At 42.8% G+C, this 19,024-nt stretch overlaps 1 protein-coding gene and 1 non-coding gene across 6 annotated transcripts in view; both read right to left on the bottom strand.

Moving 5' to 3' along the window:
- Positions 1-19,024, bottom strand: part of AHCYL2 (adenosylhomocysteinase like 2) — a 201,391-nt gene that overhangs the window by 16,502 nt on the left and 165,865 nt on the right. For all 5 annotated transcript variants that reach the window (XM_023223445.1, XM_023223446.1, XM_023223448.1 and 2 more), the window contains 8 exons: positions 16,727-16,829; positions 13,359-13,453; positions 10,236-10,342; positions 7,952-8,068; positions 7,254-7,317; positions 6,687-6,775; positions 3,319-3,389; positions 57-151 (listed from right to left, as the gene is read on the bottom strand). In XM_023223445.1, coding sequence (XP_023079213.1) covers positions 57-151; positions 3,319-3,389; positions 6,687-6,775; positions 7,254-7,317; positions 7,952-8,068; positions 10,236-10,342; positions 13,359-13,453; positions 16,727-16,829 — 741 coding nt within the window. The remainder of the gene's footprint in view (positions 1-56; positions 152-3,318; positions 3,390-6,686; positions 6,776-7,253; positions 7,318-7,951; positions 8,069-10,235; positions 10,343-13,358; positions 13,454-16,726; positions 16,830-19,024) is intronic.
- On the bottom strand, positions 7,469-7,530 carry LOC111550251. The gene has a single exon (XR_002733973.1). It is a non-coding gene; the product is annotated as a U7 small nuclear RNA (small nuclear RNA).

Below are 19,024 nucleotides of genomic sequence, written 5' to 3'. Positions count from 1 at the left end.
TTTGTTTCTCGTGAAGGAGAGAAAAAAGCCCCCAATAATGAGCCACTTGATCTTACCACGTCAATCTCTGTGTTGGAATGTCCCATGTTACAAACGATGCAGCTATTCTTCATACGGTCCAAGTGCTCTCTGGTTACCACATTCTTGTTACCTTAAAAACAGAAGAGAGGTTTGAGCGCTCACTGTCTTTTGGCAGCAGCAGAGAAAGATAATCCACAGAATGAGAAAATAAATGTGCAAATCATATAACTGATAAGGGACTTGTTATAAGGAATTCTTACAATTCCTTGTAAGAAGAAGACAATTTAAAAATAAGCAGGCCAGGTGGCTCACACCTGTAATCCCAGCACTTTGGGAGGCTGAGGTGGGCGGGTCACGAAGTCAGGAGATTGAGACCATCCTGGCTAACATGGTGAAACCCCGTCTCTACTAAAAATACATAAAATTAGCTGGGCATGGTGGCGGGCGCTTTTAGTCCCAGCTACTCGGGAGGCTGAGGCAGGAGAATGGCGTGAACCTGGGAGGTGGAGCTTGCTGTGAGCCGAGACTGCGCCACCACACTCCAGCCTGGGTGACTCAGTCTCAAAAAAAAAAAAAAAAAAAAAAAAAAGCAGGCCAGCCCACGCTCACTCATGCCTGTTATCCCAGCACTTCGGGAGGCTGAGGTGGCAGAATCAATAACTTGAGCCCTGAAGTTTGAGACCAGCCTGGGCAACATGGCAAAGCCCCATTTCTACAAAAAAATACAAAAATAAGCTGGGTATGGTGGCATGTGCCTGTAGTCCCAGCTACTAGGGAGGCTAAGGTGGGAGGATCGATAGCCTGGGTGACACTGTAGCCTGGGTGATAGAGTGAGACCCTGTCTCCAAAAGAAAAAAAAGAAAAGGCTCTGAATCGACATTTCTTCAGAGAAGATGTACTAATGGCCAAAAAATACATGAAAACATGCTCAACATCATTAGTCATTAGGGAAATGGAAATCAAAACCACAATGAGATACCACTTTACGTTCACTAGGATGGCAATATCAAAAAGAATGGCAATAACAAGTGTTGGTGAAGATACGGAGAAATTAGAAGGCACATGTTTTGTTGGTGGGATTGTAAAATGGTGCAGTCACTTTCAAAAAGTTTGGCAATTCCAGCCAGGTGTGGTGGCTCATGCCTATAATCCTAACACTGGGAGTCTGAGGGGTGGATTGCCTGAGCTCAGGAGTTCAAGACCAGCCTGGGCAACACAGTGAAACCCTGTCTCTACTAAAATACAAAAAGTTAGCCGGGTGTGGTGGCGTGTGCTTGTAGTCCCAGCTACTTGGGACCACACACCCGGCTAATTTTTGTATTTTTTTTTGGTAGAGACAGAGTTTTGCCGTGTTGTCCAGGATGATCTGAACTCCTGGGCTCAAGTGATCTGCCTACTTCGGCCTTCCAAAGTGCTGGGATTACAGGTGTGAGCCACCACACCCAGCCTGAAAATGTTAAAAACAGAGTTACTATATGATCTAGCAATTCTACTCTTAGTATATACCCAAGGGAACTGAAAATATATGTCCACATAAAAACTTGTATTCAATGTTCATAGCAGCATTATTCCTAACAGCCAAAAATGGAAAACAACCCAAATGTCTACCAGTTAATGAATGGGTAAATAAAATATGGTATAACCATACAATGACACATTACTCAGCAAGAAAAGGAATAAGGTACTGATATATACCATCGCATGGGGAGGCCCTGAAAACATCCTGCTATGAGGCTGGTCATAAAAGACCACATATTGAATGATTCCTTTTTTTTGTTTTTTTTTTTTTGAGAAGGAGTTTCACTCTTGCTGCCCAGGCTGGAGTGCAATGGCACAATCTTGGCTCACTGCAACCTCTGCTTTCTGGGTTCAAGCAATTCTCCTGCCTCACACTCCTGTAGCTGAGACTACAGGCGCCTGCCACCACATCTGGCTAATTTTTTGTATTTTTAGTAGAGATGGGGTTTCACCATGTTGGCCAGGCTGGTCTCGAACTCCTGACCTCAGGTGATCCACCTGCCTCGGCCTCCCAAAGTGCTGGGATTACAGGTGTGAGCCACCGTGCCCAGCCATGAATGATTCCTTTTTTTAAAAAATTATTATTTTTCCCCCTTCTTCTGGCAGGTGTTGCTATAATTCCATTTACATGAAATGTCCAGAATAGGGAAATGGTGGTTGCCTAGGGCTGGGGTATGATGGAGGATGGAATAAGGAGTGACTGCTAATGATACGAGGTTTCTTTTTGGGGTGATAAAAATTCGATAATTGGGATGTTCCACAACTTTACTAAAAGCCATTGAACTGTACACTTTAAAAGGGTGAACATTACGATGTGAATTACAACTCAGTAAAAACATTAGATTGTGGTGATGGTTGTACAAACTGTGAATTACTAAAAAACAGTGAACACTTTAAATGTGTGAAACGTGTAGTAAATCAATTACAGCTCACAAAAAAGCAATAAAAAAAAAAAAAAAGGTCCAGGCTGGGCAGGGTGGCCCATGCCTATAATCCCATCACTTTGGGAAGCAGAGGTGGGAGAATCACCTGAGGCCAGGCGTTTGAGACCAGCCTGGAAAGTGAGACCTCATCTCTATTTAAAACAACAAAAGAGATCAGGGGATTGATAAGAACCAAGAACAGTTTCTTATGGTCCCTCTTCTCTGCCCCTATTTCTCCCTGAGGCTACAACTACAAAATTTTTTTTTTATTCTGTTCGATTTCCCCCTCTAAAATAGAATTATAAAAGAAAACCAGTGTTCCTGTAGTTTATGGTTCTACATAAAAATAAGTATCGTACCCTAGAGGAAACCAGCCATTTCTGCATATTCTTTAAAACTCAAAATCTACCTCTTTGGGAATTAACAGAATAACCTCTTCTACTTTCTCTAACTATGAAAGAATTTCTCTCTAGCCTTGCCTTAATTACATACTAGAGAGAAACATACATCACTTTTGGAGGTAAAATAAAAAAATCAAGTGTACATTTAAGATCTGGCTTCCCAAATAAAACTTTATAACTGAATCTCATCTCTAGCTATCTCCTAGGATGAATGGAGATACAACAGTTGTCTTAAAGGGTGAAGAAAAACGTTTTTACATAGGAATGACCTAATTGTATACCTCTGGTCAGAGCTCTAAAGAATTAGGAAGAATATGAAAGACTGACTGGCTTTGTGGGCTACTATCTCTCTCCAGCTTTTAGAGTTTGGTTTTTCAGAATATGTCCAATCATCTTGCACTTGCTCCATAAAAACATTCCCAAGTGCCACCCCATTTAAAATGTCATTATCATACCTGTACAGGTAATAACAATGTCCACTTGTCGGATGACCTCATTTAATTTCACCAGTCGAAATCCATCCATACTGTTGAAATAAAGTATGACCAATTAACCTAAACAGGCAGCTGTGGAGCCTTTTAACACAGGACTTCAAAAGCTAATATCAAGTTGCTGTCATTTCTTGAGATAGCTGAACTATTCTTAGAAGTGAAAAATCCAAACAATTTCCTTAGTTCATACAAGACAGAAATAAAAGGTTCCTCTGCATCATGGGACTTATTTCTTCCTGATAATAGGGAGCCAGGGGCTACCATGAGATTCCCTGACTGAATTTCTAGAAACTGTAGAAAGTGCCACTTAGCCATTTAACCAACTACCCCCTTGAAAGTGCTCTCTCCAAGATCATCAGATTTCCCGAAGGCCAAACCCAAGATTTCTTAGACTCTTAACTGTTTTTTTTTTTTTTTTAGAAATGGGATCTTACTATGTTACCCAGGCTGGAGTGCAGTAGCTAGTCACAGGCATAATCATAGTGCACTACAGCCTCTAACTCTTGGCCTCAAGCAATCCTCCTGCCTCAGCCTCCTGAGCAGCCAGGACTGTTGGCATACACCACTATGCCCAACTTCTTAGATTCTTACATTATTTGATTTCTTCTACTACATTAAACATTATTTGTCTTCTTAAAACTCTATACCCCTTGGACTCCATGATACATCTCTCCTGGTTTTCCTCTTACTTCTCTTAATTGTCTCTCCTCAACTTCAGCCAGCCTTTGGATATTGGTGCTCTGCAGGGTTATTCTGTTCTCTATTTTTTCAGTATAGAGAACCATATTCTTCCCTTGGCTGCAAATGACTGCTTATAGATGGCTGATTTTTACATTTGTATCTTTAGCTTAGATCTCTCTGAAGCTTCATAGCCAAGGATCAAATTAGCCACTGGAGAGCACCTCATGAATGTCCCAGAAGGATCTCAAACTTACTGTGTTTGAAAATAAACTTATCATTTTCTCTGCACTCACAACCTCATTTATTTCTTCTTCTATATTTTCTATCTTGATCATAGCATCACTGTTCATCCATCTGAATGAGCCATATAAACAAGAATGTCCTTGCTGCCTCTCCCTAATTGAAGTTGTCACCAAATCAGGCTGACTCTTTTTCTTTAATTTCTTAAAAGTCTCTTTCATCTGTCTTCTCTTCTCTAATACATACTAGCCTTGCTTAAGTTTAGGTCTTATTCCTTCTTGCCTAAATTACTATAGTAACCCCTGGCACAATCTCATTACCTCTAGGTTTACATATTTCTAAATCATTTTGCAGAGTGATTTTCCTAAATGCAATTTGGATCATGTCATTTCCTTGCTTAAAATACTTCAGTGAGACTGCCTGTTCTTAAGGATAAGGCAGGATTAGAATAAGACCCAAATACTTGCAGTAATATGTGATTATATTGACATATGACTCCCATGACTCCTACCTTAGATAGGACCACTCCCCCAAATGTATCCCATCTGCCAACCACATTAAAATATTTCCAGCTGGCCGGGCGCGGTGGCTCAAGCCTGTAATCCCAGCACTTTGGGAGGCCGAGACAGGCGGATCACGAGGTCAGGAGATCGAGACCATCCTGGCTAACACGGTGAAACCCCGTCTCTACTAAAAAAAATACAAAAAACTAGCCGGGCGAGGTGGTGGCACCTGTAGTCCCAGCTACTCGGGAGGCTGAGGCAGGAGAATGGCGTGAACCCGTGAGGCGGAGCTTGCAGTGAGCCGAGATTGCGCCACTGCACTCCAGCCTGGGTGACAGAGCGAGACTCCGTCTCAAAAAAAAAAAAAAAAAATTCCAGCTTCCTAAATCTGCCATGCTATGTCCTTCCTTGGAGACAGCACACATGTTCCCTGTACCTGGAATATACTTCCACACTAAGAAAACACCTAAACAAATGTCAAGACTCTGCTCTGTTGACATCTCTTTCTACCCTGCTCCCTTGCTCCTTAGTAAGCAATTTCTCCTTTATGCTCCTACAGAAGCATGTGCCATTTAATTCCATGACAGCACTTACTTCACTGCACAGTAGTTATTTGTCTGTGTGCTTCTAACAGCCGGACCTTATCTCATTTATACATTCATCTTATTCATTCTCAGCACGTAGCACAGTATCTAATGCATAGTATAAGTGATCAATTCATGTCTACAGGATAATTTGAACAGCATCACAATTTGTATTAAAACATGTTCAGGTTCCTATAACAAACCCTTAGTGTACTAGAAGGATGATGGTTCCCCTAGGCCACAGACACTTGGACTCTGCAATAGTTTTTAAGAACAGTGGTATTTCCCACCCTGCTAAGGATGGCAAGAGACTATTTTAATAACAGCTATCATTTAGTGAGCATATATTATGTGGCAGCAGCTCTGTGCCTTATATAATTATGTATTTATTATATAATGTATAACATAGAATGATAATTATTATTTTGAGACAAGAGTCTTGCTGGGTCACCCAGGCTGGAGTATAGTGGCATCATCACAACTCACTGCAGCCTCAAACTCCCAGGCTTAGGTGATCCTCCTACTTCAGCCTCCCAAGTAGCTGGGACCACAGGCATGCACCACCACACCCAGCTAATTTTAAAAAATGATTTGTAGAGATGGGGTCTCCCTATGTTGCCAAGGCTGGTCTCGAACTCCTGGACGCAGGCAATCCTCCTGCCTCAGCCTCCCAAAGTGCTGGAATTACCGGCATGAACCCATCACACCCAGCCTATGTTAATTATTATTTTACTGAACTCTCACAATCCTATGAGGTAGGTATGATTACCCACATTTTATAATAAGAAAAGAACTATTCTTCTTTTTAACTTTTAATTTTAGAATCATTTCAGACTTAAGAATTATAATACTAGTGTCAATAATTCTCATATACCCTTCACTCAGAGTTAGTAGATTTTACCCTTAATTGGGATTGGTCTAATGTTTCCTCACAATTAGATTCAGGTTATATATTTTTGGGAGGAATATCACAGAAGGGCTATTTTCAGTGTAACACATCAGAAGACATCTGATGCCTGCCAATTTCTTTTCTGATCATTATTTGAATGGCAAGTATGACACATGGAGAAAGTAAGGGGCTACTTGTTCTCTGGCTGACAGAATCCCTGTTACTATCTCCACAGGATTTCTAAATTTTCACTTTTCTGATAGTCTCTGCTCTCTCCAAGCAGAGCTCCTTGACCTTTTTGAAAGGCAGATGCTTAGAGTTAGTGGCAGCCTCTCTGAGGATCTGGGCTCCTCTAAAATAAAGTGTGGCATCAACCAGGCCATTCTTTGGAGACAGCTCCAAGATTGCAAGTGAGATGGTAGTGTAGAGGCTTACCAGGCTTGCAGGGCACAGATGGGGTCAATTTCAGTTACATACACAATGGAGCCCATGGCTTTCAGGGCAGCACAGCACCCTTTCCCCACCTGAAGAGGGGAGAGAGCACACATATTAAGGAAAGTCACCAAGAAAACCTTTTCTCAAAGCTTCTGGGAAAGTGCACCCCCTCTTTCCACCCCCGAGAGGAATTTCACTGAATACATTCATACTTGGGGAAAACAAGAAGAACAAATAATTGAATACAGCTCATAAACAAACCCCTGGCTCCTGCTTGTCGCATTCATGTGCACCAGGACACCCACACTCACGATTCATAATCAAAACACAAGCTAAAAAGAACATCACAAACAGTGGTACTGGAGCAAGTCAGAAAATCAACTTAAGGAAAAACGGCGGCAATGCAAAGGGAAAAAGAAAGACTACTTTAACCAGAGGGCCTCTGAAGTTCTTTTTCTCATCTAAAGTGGTAACGAGTGTAGTCATATGTCCGTACAAATAAAAAATTCCAGAATATTTCAACAAAATCCATTTAAAACACCTAATAAATGAAAGGTTAAACTTCACCTCTCCATAGCCACAGACTACCACTTGCTTTCCACCAAACATCATGTCTGTTGTCCTTTTAAGTCTAGGGGAAAAAAAAACACATTAAATCAGAAAAATCTTCTCTTGTTTCTGCCTTGAGGTTAGATTGAATCTCTTTGTTTTCATGGGGTTTTTTGGTTGGTTTGTTTTTCATTTTGAAAGAAAGTCTGGTTTCTTTTTTTTTTTTTTTTTAAAGGGGTTTTCTGGTAAAGACCAGAAAACCTGCTAGACAAATTCTAAAAGAGCTGTAACACTGAAAGTCTGGTTTCTGTCCTAGAGAAACTAATGACCAGAAAGAAAGGCTGAATAAAATACATATTTTCTCACTCCCTGCCATCCAACCAATCCTATATGTAAGGGTTTTTTTCCTTTTTTTCCCCCCTTTCTTACAAGTGGTGCAGAAAGGAAGAAGATGTAGATAACACAGTAACTTTTAAACATAAAAGCAACATACATTTATTAGATAATGTTTTGAAAATATAATATTTAGAAACAGAAAAGATACGAAGGAGAAAATAAAAATAATGTAATTTTAATTTACAAGGTAACAAAGCTCTGGCTTAATGGAGACATTATCCAGAGGTGCTACATGAATCCTTTCCAGAAATAACCAAAGCCAAAAAACTTAGAATCTCAACTTGACAACACAAGTTCATCTCAAAGATAATAAACAATACCCATCAAGAATTGATTCACGGCAACAGTAGAGGTTGTCAAATTTCTGTTTGGTGACTGAGTCATTGACATTCATGGCTGGAACACACAGCTTCCCAGCTTTGGACAGTTGGTACAGCCTGAGGATGAGGGAAGCCAAGAACAAAAAACATCGGGACGTTACAATCTACCATTGCTTTCATAGCAGGCCCCAGAAACACGATGATTGGGTAGGCATGAGAGCGTTGAGACATGACTAGTTTCATCCTATTAGGTGGCCACTGAGAAACAAAGAATATCTTTCTAGAGCCTGCATATATAGCTTCACAATAAAGATTTTATTCAAAAGTCATGTGGGGAAAATCCTTGACCCATCTCTAAATTTTAAGGCCTTCACTGGAGACTATAAAAAGTGGGTGAGGCCGGGCGCGGTGGCTCAAGCCTGTAATCCCAGCACTTTGGGAGGCCGAGACGGGCGGATCACGAGGTCAGGAGATCGAGACCATCCTGGCTAACACGGTGAAACCCCGTCTCTACTAAAAATACAAAAACTAGCCGGGCGAGGTGGCGGGCGCCTGTAGTCCCAGCTACTCCGGAGGCTGAGGCAGGAGAATGGCATAAACCCGGGAGGCAGAGCTTGCAGTGAGCTGAGATCCGGCCACTGCACTCCAGTCCGGGCGACAGAGCGAAACTCCGCCTCAAAAAAAAAAAAAAAAAAAAAAAGTGGGTGAGTGGGAGCGGGTTGAAGGTTGAAAAATTACCTACTGGGTACAATGTTCACTAAACCTGCACTGGTCTCACTGCCTGCTGGAACTACAAGTGCATGAGACTCCACCTGGCTGTTTGTGTTTTGTTTGTTTTGAGATGGAGTTTCACTTTTGTTGTCCCTGCTGGAGAGCAATGGTGTGATCTTGGCTTACTGCAACCTCCACCTCCTGGGTTCAAGTGATTCTCTTGCCTCAGGCTCCTGAGTAGTTGGGATTACAGGCATGTGCCACCATGCCCAGCTAATTTTGTATTTTTAGTAGCGATGGGGTTTCTCCATGTTGGTCAGGCTGGTCTCAAACTTCCGACCTCAGGTGATCCGCCTGCCTCGGCCTCCCAAAGCGCTGGGATTACAGGGGTGAGCCACTGCACCCAGCCTTCCAGCATTTTTTTTTTTTTTTAATAGAGAGAGGGTCTCACTATGCTGCCCAGGCTGGTCTCAAACTCCTGGACTCAAGTGATCCTCCCATCTTGGCCTCCCAAAGTGCTGGGATTACAGGCATGAGCCACTATGCCCAGCTTAAACTGTGTATTAATTTCACTCATCTTTTTTAATTATAAAAGGAGTCACTTTAAGTACTACTTTAAAAACCATGCTTAATCCCACTAATCTACTGCAACAATTTTAACTTTCAAATACACTCACAATTTGTTTTTTGTTTTTTTTTTTTTGAGACGAAGCCTCCCTCTGTCACCCTGGCTGGAGTGCAGCAGCGTGATCTCAGCTCACTGCAACCTCTGCCTCCCACGTTCAAGCGATTTTTGTGCCTCAGCCTCCTGAGTAGCTGGGACTACAGGTGCGCGGCACCACACTTCGCTAATTTTTGTATTTAGTAGAGATGGAGTTTCACCATGTTGGCCAGGCTAGTCTTGAACTCCTGACCTCAGTTTTGTACATTCAAAAAGATGATAATGTATTGAAGCAGTGACGGTGGCTGGTTCAGAATTTACTTCCCGAAAACTTTTTTTCACACTTTTAGTTCTTTATGGGTGAAATAAATCATAGAAATGATCACAGAAATGGAACTGAAATAATTCCAATTATACTCAGAGAATTATTGCTCATTTGAGAAGCAGAACCCTATGTCCTTGCTTTCCATGTAAGAATGTAAGCTCTAAGATGGCAGAGTTTTTTTGTCTGTTTTGTCTACTGCTAGATGCCTAGCACCTAGAGCAGTTCCTCGTTCACTGAAGAAGTTCAATAAATATTTGTTGAATGAATGAATAAATGTGTCCAAAAAGGACAAGAAGTAATTGTTTACAATCACTAGAAAACATGAGGACTTCACTTGTTCTCCCACCTGCCCCCTTCTCACTATTTTAGGTTCATTATTTGTGTTGTTAATTAAAAAAAAAAAAACAAAAAAAACAAGAGAGATCTGGTCACCTCAAAGTAAGCTGAGATCTGGTCACCTCACAGCAAGGTGAAATGTTGTTACCTCATAGCAGGCTCCAATTTTTAACACGTGTTTTGTAGGTATGTGTTTATAAGATTTTATGTCTAGACTGCATAAAACCAGGTATGCCCATGTCAAATCTTACCTATGAACTCCAGTAACACTCTCCTCTACTATGCCCTTGATTTTCTTAAACATGTTGGGATACTTTTTATAAATCCAGTGGGTAAGATCCCCTCCATCATCCAAGATCTGCAATAGTAAGCATCAATAACATCATTCACTTTGCTGAAGCCTCAAGGCTTCAGTGCTTCTCTGGGTCTTGCATCCCAATCTAATTAGCAATTTACAGATATTTAAAATTTCCCACATGGTTATGCAAAGTAACTTAAAGCCAGAGTAAATGCAATAATCTGCCAAATAGTCATTATATTGAAGTAAAAGACAATGAGAGGAGAAAGGCCAATTGTAATTCACACAGCCAAACAACCCTCCCTATGATATATCTACTGCATCAAAATATATAGCAACTAACTGAGGATTTTCTTATGGATTGATAACTTGTAGTTATCTAGGCCACTAGATCTTGAATCTACTATAGGTATTCAGAAAGCCTAAATGGATTTTAAATATATTCAGTCAAGACTTGGTTTAAATAAAAGGCCTCAGTTTACACAGCCTCTTAAGAAAAAAAGAAAAATCAATCAATAAATGGTCAGATAATTAAGTCTCCCTCTCGGAACAACGGCTTATAAAACTGTATTCCATTAACCTTCTCTTCTCCCAAAGTATAGGAACTCTCCCACCCAAAATATCAGGCAGCACTGTAGGGTTTTGCCTAGCACAACCTCACACTCTGTACAAACCAAATTAAAAATAACCAGGGAACCGTGCAGCATGTAGGTGTGCAAGCATGCCTCTGAACAGCTCATCTATCACTATTTCAGGTTGGGATTAAAGATAAACACAGTGCTGTGCCCACTGGAGCTTTCATCAGCAGAGAAAAGCTTTTGAATTATAAAGATAAAGAAAAACCAGCTTAGAATACTATTAGGCACGAGGCTGTGATACTTCAGTCCTTCGCTAGGCTGTCAGAAGTGTTTAGCAGGACTCTACAAATTGTTATACCCATCCTCCTGGAAAGTCCCACAGAACTGGGTTGCCCTCTGCTGACATGCGCCCATCTTGCAGTCCCATCAATTATCAACTCTGCTGTAAGTGCCAAAACTGCCATTCCGGACCCCAGAGTACACAAAATCCCCAACCTCATGTCTACCACCTGATCTCTTTTTCGCTTTTGCTCTTGCTGTTGACCTATTTTCTCTCCCTCACTCAAACATTGCTTGAGAACCAGAATTCAAGTTAAGACTCTCATCAAAGCTTTTGTACCTGCTCCATACTACAAGTAGAAACCCCCAGAACAGATGCCCCAAGAAAGCAAAGGCTCTTCTGAGTTTCTCTCTCCCATTCTCCATGTATGGAATCCCTCATGAAGTTTTCCCTTCCACAGAAAAGATAACAGACAAGAGAGATTGAACAACTGGAAACTCTGTGTTGTAAGTCTCACTATTCTCATCCACTTTTCCCTTTTAAGGAAGATATGATACAGACAGGTAGTTGCTGTCTCTAAGATTTAGTTAATGAACTCTGCCTGTAATTCTCACCATGTAAATCTACTGCAGGAAATTCTTGTCATCAGGAAATCTTCCCGAGGTTGGGAAGTAAGGAAAAGTACTAAATCTTGACAGAATCCAAAGAGATGTATGGGTCCTGTTTTCTGGGCTGACAACTGTTTTTGTCCTTGTCTTACTCTCTTTATTAACCTTCCTAGCAGCTTGTGCTGGTTCTACAGTTTGTAATGCTCTCCAGGTAAAATCCTAATGTCCTCCCTGGGTTCCTGACTTTAAAAATCAATGTTTTATTCCCAGGAGAAACTCCCTGGCATATCTGCTTTAGCATCTGTCAGTCACACTCCCTCGTGTCACTATTAAAACTGTTGGAATGAGGTGACTCATCTTACAGCCACTGTCAACTCTGCTCCCCCACCCCTTTAGGATATGAAGGCTCTAACCCAGCTTCCTCAAACAAGCCTGGTGCGGTGTGACCTGGATCACAGAATTCAGAAAGAAGCTACTTCTCTGCCATGCACCAAGTGAGGCCTGCTCTGCAGCCTTCAGCAGGAAGCAATGGTTGGACTAGAGCTTCAGGGATTCTTTTGTCAATATGTTCCCTAATTTCTGCCCCCTCCCCCAAGGGGAGGGGGTAAAATTATTTGCAAAATAGGAGCACCTCATACTTTGTGTAGCTTTTTGGGGAGGGGGCTGGGGTGGGGGCATGGTTTCATTCTCTCACCCAGGCTGGATTGCAGTGGTGTTATCTCGGCTCACTGCAGCCTCCACCTCCTGGGCTCAAGTGCTCCTTCCACCTCAGCCTCCTAAGTAGCTGGGACTACTACTACAGGTGCATGCCAACACATCCTGCTAATTTTTGTATTTTTTTGTAGAGACAATGTCTCCCTATGTTGCCCAGGCTGGTCTCGAACTCCTGGGCTGAAGGAATCTACCTGCCTTGGGCTCCCAAAGTGCTGGCATTACAGGCCACCACACCCAGCCCTTTGTGTAGCTTTTTGCCTCTTTGCAAATCTAAGGTGCTATCAGGCTTCAAGACTTGATCTAAAGAATAACACAAAAATAAAAATGAAGCAAAAATTACAACCCCAAAACTTTACCTTGCTGTCTTTTTAAATGTGGGGAATGAATACAAAGAGAAGAAACTTGAACTTGGAAGGTCTTCAGGTTTACCATAAATTCATTATATGAACTCTATTATTTTTTTTTTTTTTCTAGTCCTGACTCACATGACAAGTATATGGATTCTAGAGAGAAGGCTAAGCATCTCGAGAGCTCTGGGGTGGTGTGTTTGGGTTTTTTGGTTGTTGTAAGCCAGGGGAGTAGGCAGTAGCAGGGGATGGAAACTCATTACTCTTGCTTTTTAACCAGCCACGTGTGAATCCTGGGCAGCACTTTAATGTTTCTAATGAATATAAATGCTTCCAACAATAATTAAGGCACTTTGAGGTTATAAGAGCTTCAATACTCTTGGGGTACCCGTAGCATAAGAATCTAGTTCTGCTGGAAATCCAAGTACGTCAGATAGAAATGAAGCCATTTTCCTTTCTTCTTGTTGGGAAACCCTCTCCCAGGCCATAACCTCCTCCCATCCCCATTCCTGACCCCTACAGAATTGTGTTAGCAGAAATCTGACCCACCATGTTTGGCTGCCAGCCCTCCACATTCACACATCTATCAATGCACCACCAAAAGTCATCTTCTGACTCTCCCTTCCAGGCAAAAACAGGAAATCCTGAGAAAAAAAGGAACAAAGAGAAACCATTGAAGACCAAAAGAGGCCGACTGCCAAACTTCAGTGAGAAGATTCTGGTTTTTCCTAATTTCCAACTCTCTCATTCTGCTATAATCCTTGGATTGACATTCTTCACTGATTGGCATTGCCTTCAGCCCCTTTATCCATTCCTTTGTCTTTGATGGTCATTCTACTCTTATCAGCCCAATGAGGACAAGTAGAATGGACAAAAGTATGACAGTTGTTTAAAATGCAACGAGAGGGGGCCAGGCGCAGTGGCTCACTCCTGTAATTCCAGCACTTTGGGAGGCTGAGATGGGTGGATCACCTGAGATCAGGAGTTCAAGGCCAACCTGGCCAACATGATGAAACCTGTCTCTACTAAAAATACAAAAATTAGCTGGGCATGGTGGTGCACGCCTGTAGTCTCAGCTACTGGGGAGGCTGAGGCAGAAGAATTGCTTGAACCTGGGAGGCGGAGGTTGCAGTGAGCCAAGATCGTTGCCACTGCACTCCAGCCTGGTGGACAGGGCGAGACTCTGTCTCCAAAAAAAAAAAAAAAAAAGTGACTAAAGGGAAAAGAAAAACCAGAAACAGTTACTTCTTGATCCACTCAAACTGGCATTCTCACCATTTCCCAATTACACTTTAATTTTTTTTGCTTCTATACTTTAATCATCCCACCCTATTATTAAGAAAAAAAAAAAAAAACCCTTACGTGTTTCTCCACTTGCTAAAACGTTACTATAACTCATAGCCCAGTTAAGTGTCATGTTCCTAACGAAGCCTGATTAACTCAGCTGGAAATGAGCGCTCAAGGAATCTGAACTTTTCTTTTCTTTTCTTTTTTTTTTTTTTTGAGACGGAGTCTCGCTCTGTCGCCCAGGCTGGAGTGCAGTGGCCGGATCTCAGTTCACTGCAAGCTCCGCCTCCCGGGTTTACGCCATTCTCCTGCCTCAGCCTCCCGAGTAGCTGGGACTACAGGCGCCCGCCACCTCGCCCGGCTAGTTTTTTGTATTTTTTTTAGTAGAGATGGGGTTTCACCGTGTTAGACAGGATGGTCTCGATCTCCTGACCTCGTGATCCGCCCGTCTCGGCCTCCCAAAGTGCTGGGATTATAGGTTTGAGCCACCACGCCCAGTCTTTTTTTTTTTTTTTTGAGACAGAGTCTCGCTCTGACACCCAGCCTGGAGTGCAATGGCACCATCTCGGCTCACTGCAACCTCCACCTCCTGGGTTCAGCCGATTCTTCTGCCTCAGCCTCTTGAGTAGCTGGGACTACAGGTGCGTGGCACCACGCCCAGCTAATTTTTGTATTTTTAGTAGAGACGGGGTTTCACCATATTGGCCAGGCTGGTCTTGAACTCCTGACCTCATGATCCGCCCGCCTCAGGCTCCCAAAGTGCTGGGATTACAGGTGTGAGCCACTGCGCCCGGCCTCTTTCTTTCTTTTTTTTTTTTTGAGATGGAGTCTGGCTCTGTCCCCCAGGCTAGAGTGCAGTGGTGCAATCTCGGCTCACTGCAACCTCTGCCTCCTGGGTTCAAGCGATTCTCCTGCCTCAGCCTCCTGAGTAGCTGGGATTACAGGTGCCCTCCACTACCCCCGGCTAATTTTTGTACTTTTAGTAGAGACGGGGTTTCACCATGTTGGCCATTGCTGCTCTTGAACTCCTGACCTCGGGTGATCCACCTGTCTCGGCCTCCCAAAGTGGGAATCTGAACTTTTCTAAGCCTCTTGTTTGTGTAGTGAATATGGATTTATAATCTGTCATGGCATTTATCATACATGTCCTTGTATCATCATTATTTATATATGTGTATTATCTCCTCACCAAAATATAAGATTCTGAGGGTAAAGACATTGCCTCATTTGCCCTTACAGCTCTTAGAGTAGGTCAGTAAGCATTTATTTAAAAAAAAGAAATGGGGTTGCTGGGCACGGTGGCTCACGCCTGTAATCCCAGCACTTTGGGAGGCCAAGGCAGGCAGGTCACCTGAGGTCAGAGTTCGAGACCAGGTTGGCTAACATGGTGAAACCCCGTCTCTACTAAAAATACAAAAATTAGCCAGGTGTAGTGGAGGGCACCTGTAATCCCAGCTACTCAGGAGGCTGAGGCAGGGGAGTTGCTTGAATCCAGGAGGCGGAGGTTGCAGTGAGCTGAGATCACACCATTGCACTCCAGCCTGTGCGACGGAGTGAGACTCTGTCTCAAAAAAAATAAATAAATAAAATAAAAATAATAAAATAATAAAAATAAAAAATAGAAATTAAATTAAATTAAGAAATAACAAAAAAAAAAAAATGGGCTGAGCATGGTGGCTCACACCTGTAATCCCCGCACTTTGGGAGGATGAGGCGGGAGGATCACTTGAGGCTGGCTGTTTGAGACTAGCCTGAGCAACAGAGCAAGACCCTGTGTCTTCAAAAAAATTTTTTAAGTTAGCTGGGCATGGTGGCATGTGCCTGAAGTCCCAGCTACTCAGAAGACTGAGGTGGGAGGATCACCTGTTCCCAGGAATTGAAGGATGCAGGGAAACACTATTGCACTACTGCACTCCAGCCTGGGTGACAGAGCAAGACCCTGTCTCTACTTAAAAAAAAAAGGAAAAGAAATGAATGCGATATACAATTCACTGGGGTATTTACTATTTGTATTAATAAAATATTAAATATTTTTCTATCATATATACAGCCATAAAATCTTATAAATAAATAAATTAAAATGAAAGAACAAATGAAACGCTGAGTTGTACTGCCAAAGAGTAAAGGCAAGAGGCTGGCAAAGTCCAAATTTCTCTATTTCTTTTGTCCATCAACTACTAGTGGATGCTGTGATCAAATATTCATCTGCCAGGTCAAGTCCTCTTTATTCCTGAAGCAGAAACACCAAACATTAAGTCAGGGCAAATTACTTGCTGGAAAACCAATAGGGTCACAAAACTAAGGCTGATGCATTTTCTCCTGTAATCCATGTTACCTCAATGAGTAGTGTTCACTAGTGCTCTGCTATTAGTAAATTAGTGAGTCAAAACAAAGCATTACCTAACAAAGGAATATTAGACATAGGTAGATATTTGTCAACTGTAAAACGGCAAAGTTAATTAGATCATATTTGACAAGCGAAGGCCAGAAAAAGCAAATTCATCAAGAATTGAGATCTACTTCTTCCAAGATAGTTCTTTTATTGTCAACCTTCTTTAAAGATTTATGCTGAAACAACAGAACTTTTTGGAGACTTACTTTAGCCAAAGGCACAGAGAACAAGCTCTTACCACTTTCGGCTAGAGCAGCAGCCACTTCATTGAGAGTGGAATAGATGTTGCAGGCAGCCCATCGGCACTGGGCCCCCAGAGCACCCAGAGTTTCCATAAGTACCTGTATTAAAGACAAAGCAGGGGATGAGCAAGCCTGGGCCAAACAACTAGTCAAGGAGATAAAGTTTATATATTTTACAATCAGAAAATACAACAGGAATGACTTAGGCCAGTGATTTTCAAATTGGCCTCTACAGAACCTCTTCAGTATTCTAAGAAGAAGGCAAGTATTGGGGGAAGCCATGGGAAGACGAAGGCTCCAGTTGACTCTATGTTTTTACCAATTTAAATTAAGCCTCCCCATAAGATTTAATGAATCAAGGACTTCAGAGCCAAAACTTTTCTTAAAAAACACCGATTTACAGTTCTGATTCTGTTTAGAATACACAAAGCTACAAGAGAAGCTCCCACCTTAACGACATGAAAAAGCTGGGTAGTTACTAGGAAGACTGAGGTGGGAGGACTGCTTGAGCCTGGGAGATGGAGGTTGTAGTGAGTCGTGACTGTGCCACTGCACTCCAGCCTGGACAACACAGCAAGACCCTGTCTCCAAAAAACCAAACACATGGCCAGGCATGGTGGCTCATGCCTGTAATCCCACTTTGGGAGGCTGAGGCGGGTCATTACCTGAAGTCAGGAGTTCGAGACCAGCCTGGCCAACATGGTGAACCCTATCTCTACTAAAAATACAGAAAACTTAGCCGGGCATGGTGGCGCACGCCTGTAGTCCCAGCTACTTGGGAGGCTGAGGCAGGACAATGGCTTGAAACAGTGAGACAGAGGTTGCAGTGAGCTAAGATTGCACCACTGCACTCCAGCCTGGACAACAAGAGCAAAGCTCTGTCTCAAAAACAAATGGCCGGGCGCAGTGGCTCACGCCTGGAATCCCAACACTTTGGGAGGCTGAGGCAGGCAGATCATGAGATCAGGAGATCGAGACTATCCTGACTAACATGGTGAAACCCCGTCTCTACTAAAAACACACAAAAAATTAGCCAGGCATGGTGGCGGGTGCCTGTAGGCCCAGCTACTTGGGAGGCTGAGCCAGGAGAATGGTGTGAACCTGGGAGGCGGAGCTTGCAGTGAGCCGAGATTGCGCCACTGCACTCCAGCCTGGGTGACACAGCAAGACTCCGTCTCAAAACAAAACAAAACGAACAAACACATACACACAAACCCCCAAAACTGGGTAATATACAAAGCCAAACTCTTCTTGAGCCCATCAAAGAGCTGAGGCCGTAAAGCAGAGCTGAGGCTGTAAAGCACCAAAGTGAACTGCCCTCCAAAGAGTGACAAATCCTTTTAAAGAGAGAGGGAAGACTGTTTCACCTTTGGCAGTGCATGTGAAGAAGAAATGGCTGCCACAGATGAGGATAAGAAAATGTCAGCTAAACTTCTGAACAATTAGAAAAGGCTGAGTGTGGGAAAGTGTGTCAATGTGGAATTTGTTGAAGCTCCAGGCACAAGCAGATTTCCCATTCACATGCAGGCTGTCTTCCAGAGCCTTCCACCCAGTGCTCAAAAGAAAGACTGGGGCAAGGAACTGATTGGCTATGCTCAGAAACAGACAGGAAACCTTGGCACTTCCCTATACTCTTCTCTCATAGGAAGAAAAAGCCTCAAGCTATAGGAAGAGCAGGAAGTGGGCCTGCTATTAGGGGCCAGGCAAAGATCCACTGTTTCTGGAGGAAGGCAGAAGCAAAAACTCTCTGCCTCTGGGAGAGGCACAGGAAAAACTCTTGGGCCCAGGACAGTTCACTGATACAAAGTAAGGATCTGCTACCTTTCTAGCTCTCCAGGAAGGGTAGGAAAACATGTCTTACCCAAGACCCACCACAGATGCAAGGCAAAGTTTGGCTGCTACAGATAGGAGAGGCAGGAATATTGAGACCGCCCTGCCCTCACAGAGGTCTGCCTAAGACTGAGACCGCACCAGAGATCCAAGAACCCCACTTGCCCTCACTGTGTGCTTAGCCCCAGGAAACAAGGAGCAGCAGTCTAGTGCGGCAGATGGGACAGGTACTTGAAAAGAGTGCACTTCTCTGGCACACATGTGCAGAAGTAGCTGAAAACTGAGGGTAAAGCAGAAACACTGAGGAATGTCCTTTGGTAACCTCAAATTACAAGGTTATAGCAGTCCACTGCTGGAGGAATTTGAAGGCTTTGTTGGTATACAACAAACTCTAAATCCAGCCCAATTCATGACTATAATGAAAACTTATACTACCACTCAATTAAAAATGTCAGGACATATAA

The sequence above is a fragment of the Piliocolobus tephrosceles genome, chromosome 8, assembly GCF_002776525.5.
Source record: "Piliocolobus tephrosceles isolate RC106 chromosome 8, ASM277652v3, whole genome shotgun sequence".
Taxonomy (NCBI): Eukaryota; Metazoa; Chordata; class Mammalia; order Primates; family Cercopithecidae; genus Piliocolobus; species Piliocolobus tephrosceles.
The sequence above is the reverse complement of the archived record's forward strand: the minus strand, read 5'-3'. Positions and strand labels throughout refer to the sequence as shown.